Below are 6,790 nucleotides of genomic sequence, written 5' to 3' on the forward strand. Positions count from 1 at the left end.
TTACAATATCAAGGGAAGAGAGAGAGAAATAAAGAAATAAATACATGGAAGCGATAAATGCATATACATACACTGATACACACATTATACGCATTTATAATACATGTACGTATATGTTCACATACAGGTTTGAGAAGCGCACCTGGCGCGTACAATTAGCAGCATGCCGCACGATTTGTTTGCATGTTACTGCAGCAAGTTATGTTGTTTGCTACTCCTAAATGCCTTTCGGTGCATGCTGTCTATAACGGTCCTTCGATAAATATTACGCATTTCAATGCCGCACACGTGTAAATCTATCATCAAATGCAGCTTCTGCTGTAAACTAGCTTAGAAATCAATAGTCTCAAGTGTTTTTTTTTTTCTTGCTGCTCAGTGTGCATGCTGTATACACTTTTAGCCCTTGTACCTGGCAGGGAAGAAAGTTGGTGAGGGAGGTGTGCACGTTACAAAGGCACGGATACAGAGCGCAGGCTAGTCAATGGTAAAAGATATCACTGTACGAAGCTGACGAGCCATGTGCAATTACAGCGCCAATCAGCTAATTGCACTGTCTCGCAATACCAATAACGTTATTCTGTTCATCCAAGCTGGGTGGGTAAATACGACAGCAGCAGAGTGTGCCTTTTCTCGTTCAGCGACACCTGATCACCTTAAGAGCCTGCACCTTCGTGCGACGTTGCCTGCCACTATCACTGCCCCTATCACGAGGCAGTGCTAATGAAAGCGAATATGACTTGCCATACTTTCGGTTGTCTCGTTGTGCTAGAGGCTTCAAATTTTTACGCTACAGGTAGTGACACTACGTTAAGTAAAATAAAATTCAACATAATCTACAATATATTTTTTTTTCTGTCATAAAAGAAGCATCGCATTATTTCTAGAAAATTTATTTTGTTAACTAAGTTGCATTGAACTCGTTGGCTTCATGTGCCAACACCACGATTCGATTATGAGGCACGCCGTAGTGGAGGACTGTGTCCCAATGCATGGGACACAGGCACATCGTCGCCATCGAAATGCGGCCTCGACGGCCAGGTTCTCATCCCGCGACCTCGTGCTTAACAGCACACTACCATAGCCACTAAGCCATGGCAGCGGGTATTTAATAAGCTAGATTCAATATGTCTATTTCCGGTCACTTCATTACGACGACCTAAGTAAGTATAGTAGTATCACCAAGCACTAGCACAGTTATAGCACAGGGAACGGAAATCATGGCTGAGGTGTAGTGGCATGCGTTGATACTCGCGCAGTAAGGATAGGCCGAGGAAAGAGTTCTATCAAAATGCGCGCTGTCGGAAATATTTAGTTTCTTGTGTGTAAAAGCGATAAACATTTATTCTAGTGCACCATTTGTTCGCGCTACTAAAAGCCCCACCTGCAAGTTATTTGTCTCACCAAATATAAACACCGCTATCATTACATTGGGCAGTAAGTGCGGGCTTGCAATACTGTAACTTATCACTTGCTTCTCCTGAAAGCACCGTGACCAATTCTACTAGGCATGTTTTTCCCACGCTTATTTTGAATAAGATGCGAACACTAATGTAAGCTCATTGAATGAAAGCGAACGAACATGAAGGCCGTCCTGAAATTCAGTGGATGCACTGTTTCTTACCATGCGTGATTTTAGCGGGATGCGGCACCACTTTTCTGAAATGCTCTTTCAACTTGCAGGACATGGATGACTTCATGAGAAGGGCACCCTTCCTAGAGCTACTGGGAACCGGAGCTGTGGAGAGTATGCCGCGTCCCGGAGCCATAAAGACTCACCTTCCTTACTCCCTCCAGCCCATGTCGCCGGAAGCCAAGTACATTTACGTGACGCGTAACCCTTACGACTGCTGCGTCTCATTCTACCACCACACAAAGTCATTCCCTGCATATCAGTTCGCCCAAGAACCATTTGATAAGTTTTTCGACATGTTCCTCGAAGGGAAAGTTGACTTCGGCGACTACTTCGACCATCAGATATCCTGGTACGACCACAGGAACGATGATAACGTCCTCGTCATAACTTACGAGGAGCTCAAGCTGGATCCCCGTGCAGGAATTCTCAAGATTGCCGACTTTCTCGGAGAAGGTTACGGGAAGAAGCTGCGAGAGCAACCGGAAGTTTTCGAGAGGATCTTGAACACTACCAGCTTGGACACCATGAAGGGTTTCAACAAGGAGTTCAAGAATTGGACTACGAAGGCAGCTGATTTGATTGGAGACACGGGCAAGTTTAAATCTGCATCCGCGGAAGCAGTGGAAGACTTGAAGAAGCCGATGACTGGAGACTTTGTCAGGAAGGGAATCATTGGTGACTGGAAAAACCACTTCACGCCGGATCAAATTAGGCGCATGAAGGAACGAATTGCGGCCAAGACCAAGAACAGCACGGTCATGAGCCTTTGGAAAGACATTGACCTTCCCTAAACAAATATGTATTTATGTACCTCTTGAGATACTGGACGTAAACGAAAGACGCACACACTGTTGATATTGAGCGCATGTTTGTTTTGTATTTTTGGACAACATTAAACAAGTCGGGATGTGTGTACTGACGAAACTAGAACCACTTTGGGTTTCTCAAAAACAAATCTTTACAATTAAGAATGAAAAATTGCCCTCTGGAGGGAATCCAACTAGGAATTAACGCCTTCTCAAGGTGACCCCTCTGTATCTCAGGTGGATGACTGATATCTACATGCATCTTTCAGATGTTATAGCGTAAATTTCCTCAGAACTAATGTGAGCACCCTCCTCTAGCAGGGCTTTCCTGCACAACACGCCTCATAACACATTTTGACGAGGGCAAAACGTTGTCGCTATACTGATTCAATGATAAACGCATTGCCGTCAACAATCATCGTGAAGTGGGCTCTGTCAAAATTTGTTTAATTGAATTAGTAGGCTGGGGATGCAGGCGATGCAAAGCGATGTAGATCGTGGTACCGACACAACCGGCTATTTGCGGCTACGATACATTGACGAATTGTTCTCATGGACACTCTCCTTGTACTCATCGCACTTCCGCACAGGACCGTACTAGCTTATCTAATTGAGCAATGGTAATTATCATGACACTCAGTTTTGTATCTGAGTGGCAGATTTTGAATAGAACTTCCTTTGATCTTTTTCGCAAAGAAATTTCAGGCTTTACTTTCCTGGTTTTCGGCGTTCAGTTATATTATGCATTTTGATACCCACATTTACAATCATGCGTCGTTTATTAAAGACCTTATCAAGTTCCAAAGGCGCAGTTGGCTTGACCTTGAAAGAGCAAAAATAAAGCCCCAGCACTAAGGTTACTCATGACGTATTGGTTCTGCGGAAACCCGCAAGGTGAAGAGAAGTAATTTGTTAAGGAAAACTATACTGTCTTTCCACTGTCCAATATATAGCTATCCTTTGTAGAACTTGCTACAATTGGGTGGATGTCTCATTTTCCTTTAATAACCTCTCTCTACCTTGCGGGTTTCCGCAGAAGCATTACGTCAAACCCTTGCCTTTGCTTGGAGTTGACAAATTCAACTTCACCCTGCCCTCTGCTAGCCGCCTGGTTAGCTCAGATGGTAGTACGGCTGTCCCGGAAAGGCGGTCGTACCGGGCTCGAATCCCGGACCAGGACGAATTTTTTTCGAATACGAGGCTTTTCATTCGAGGAATCCGTGTGGGTTTCCTTAGTAGCAATTGCTACGATTCGGTGAGTGTGTCATATTACCTTAATTACTGTTATTTATCTCCGCAGGCGTTAATAAGGATAAACCGCATTCACGAAACTTGCGTCATGTGTAAGAGTTTCTTTCTTGTGAGATTTAAACACAGGCCCCACCAAAACTAGTGAACTAGAGATCGTATAAACTCTGGAACCAGCTGCCAAATTCTGCAGCACCGTTGCAAAAGTGGAATCATTTTGGGAACGAATCGAGGACTCGCGATTTAACTAGGAGGTAAAAATTTATTTGAACATATAAAATATTGCACTGCGGCACCTATATGCCATTTTCTTGTTTTCGACCTTATGGCATTGCCCTCTTTCAACACTATCTGAATATGTTAAATGATTTGATGCCACAAGGCGTCAATTTCAGCATGAGCTTTGTTTCAGTCATACACTCATGTTACCAACAACGAGACGACACTCAATGAAAGAATTTCACTTACCTCGTTTTATTCGCGCTGAAGGCATTCTTCATCGCAGCGGTGCTCCTAGCCTCGGCGCGCCGTACACAAAGCAATGCGCTTTCGGCAGCAGTACGCTGTAATGCACGCAATTTACTAGCAGATAAATGATCTATTTCTTTTGCAGATTCACAGACGTTGAATACAATAAATCAATCAATTGAGCAATTATTCAATCAATGAATCAATGAATCAATCAGTCAATCAGCTGTTCAACCATTCAATAAAATATTCAACCACACGTGCTTCTAAATACTGCGCATTCTTCGAACAGATTTTCTGTAAATTTCATCGCAACCGGGACGTGGCCTGTTGCTGCCGATTCAGCGTGGTCTTGCGGGATACAGCGCGTCTGCGCAGGGCGCTGATGGAGGCGACGAGTATCTTCAGTTTCCAACGTGTCCTCGGCTTTATCGACGTGCTATGACGCAGTTTTGAATTAGGAAGGAACAGCGCCAACTAAGACGATCACGAGAGAGAGAACGACACAGGACAAGCGCTTGTCCTGTGTCGTTCTCCCTCTCGTGATCGTCTTAGTTGGCGCTGTTCCTTCCTAATTCAAGTATGCACCATCGAGCCCAAATGAATGTTGTCCTGAACTATGACAGAGTTTTTTTAGCGTGCTCTCACGGGACCTAGCGTTGCCGAGCAGTCTGCTCTTGGTGCCACTCGTACAAGCATACTTAAGGACGCCACGAGTTCCTCGCCTACATTTGTCAAGTAATATTTGCGGCTGGTCGGCGTGCTTCCAAATGCTACGCAGTTTTTGTGCAGGTTTGTGCCGTTCTATTTCCTGTTTTCTTACTCTTTGACTTCGTAGCCGTGGCTGCTGCCACCACTACGTTATTGTGCGTGCCGCAATGCCTCGCAATGCTGAGCATGCTGAGCGACTTTATGTTTTTGAAGGTCTGTTCAGTGGTAGGCTTGTGTGTAGCCAATAGCCCTGTATCTAAGTGCCCTGACAAGCTGCGAGAACTTGGCTTTGACCAATCCACGGCGTTGACGGAAAGTTTTGAGCACCTGAACAATGTATTTTGATGACAGGAGGGCGAAACAGGGTGAGTTGATGCTATAAACCACGCACTCACCGCAAGAAATGAAGCGTTGCAAAGAAGGTCGCCAGCCTAAAACAGTTTTCTCAACGGAATAATGAATGCAAAGATGAAAGGTAACGCAAAATGAACATTGCGTTGCAATTTTGAAGACCATTGGCGATGCTATCGACTGCCTTATTTGTCGCTCTGACTTGGACGTTGTCGATCTAGTAGCCACAAAAGCCAAGAAAAAGAATATTATTGCTCACTTTTGTTGCCGTGAGAAGACGATCGTCTTCGTTCGTAAGGTCCGCAAGGCCCGCTTAGAACAGTGGTCAAATTGCTGTGGCGAACAAGCGCTTGTTTGCAGGAGCACTGCAGCTCTTAAGATAGGAGCTGGCAGTTTATCTGGACGGACAACTGCTAGATTGACTCGTCAGACTACGAGCAGTAGAGTGCTTCTTATAAAGTCCGAGATCGACCTCCGTGTTTTCAACTAAGTTGCATGTCGCTCATCCAACAGCCTTTTTAATTTTTTTTCTGGTTCCTTGTTCTCTGCGAATCTACCATATCAAGACTTTCTCTGCTGTCGAGTTCATTTCTTTGTTTTACGACGCGACAGACATCTCTCTGTAATTCACTTCAATGCCTGCAGCCTGCGAACGAATATAGATATCATTACTGATTTCTGTCACTCAACGAAGCATTCTTTTTTAGTCATATCTGCATCTGAAACCTGGCTTTCTGATCACGATGCTAGTCTCTATGGGTTTCCATTGATTTGTGCTGTCACAGTGCATCTGGTGCTCATGGAGGGCCATCGAATTTTAATTCTCTTGACATCAATCACGCTCGTAGACTAGATCTTTCCATTGTCATTTTATATTGCGAATCAATTTCGGTGCAAATCGAACAGCTTTGCTTCACATATAATCGAACGAATATAATTCTCGCTAGAATTTATCGCTCTCCTTCGTCACCACTTCCTGAATTAATATCAGCCTTTCACACCGTTCTGAACAGTTTCTTTAGAAAAAAAATTTTTAGCTGAAGATATCAACAATTTATAAGATTATAATTCGAGTAGCATCGCTGCGTATATTCATTGTCTTTCAGGGTAGGAATTTGAGAGCATCATTGACTCCCACAGTAGATGTAGCACGCATAGGGCTCACACTCTTCTAGATCTTGCTTTCTCTAACTTTAACCCTCAGGCGTCTGGCGTATTTGATGTTGATATTACCGATTATTATCAAGTTTGACAGTAGTGTAGCACATCATTATTGCTATTCAGTAGTGTAGCATTAACACATCATTTCATATACGAAACTTTGATCAAAAAATAGTTACACATGCTATTTCTCAATGCAACTGGTCTTTAATGAAAGCTCTGATCCACAACAGGCGCTGAATGTTTTCTGAACTTCTTTTTATTAAGCTACTTCTTCTAGCCCTTCTACGGCTGTACGTAAAAGAAATGCCAAAAAGCTTAAGAACCCTTGCACATCTCCTGCTGTTTTAACCAGCCTCAGAAAAAGAATAATCTCTACAAAAAAGTGAAGAGGCAACCCTTTATTGCCCCT

General features: G+C 43.7%; 1 protein-coding gene across 2 annotated transcripts in view; it reads left to right on the forward strand.

The window, feature by feature from the left end:
* LOC135906761 (sulfotransferase ssu-1-like) overlaps positions 1 to 2,563 on the forward strand; it is a 29,043-nt gene extending 26,480 nt beyond the window's left edge. For both annotated transcript variants that reach the window (XM_065438337.1, XM_065438336.1), the window contains exon 3: positions 1,681 to 2,563. In XM_065438337.1, coding sequence (XP_065294409.1) covers positions 1,681 to 2,424 — 744 coding nt within the window. In that variant the 3' untranslated portion in view covers positions 2,425 to 2,563. The remainder of the gene's footprint in view (positions 1 to 1,680) is intronic.
* The last annotated feature ends 4,227 nt before the right edge of the window (positions 2,564 to 6,790 follow it).

This window comes from Dermacentor albipictus, chromosome 7 (assembly GCF_038994185.2).
Source record: "Dermacentor albipictus isolate Rhodes 1998 colony chromosome 7, USDA_Dalb.pri_finalv2, whole genome shotgun sequence".
NCBI classification, from domain to species: Eukaryota; Metazoa; Arthropoda; class Arachnida; order Ixodida; family Ixodidae; genus Dermacentor; species Dermacentor albipictus.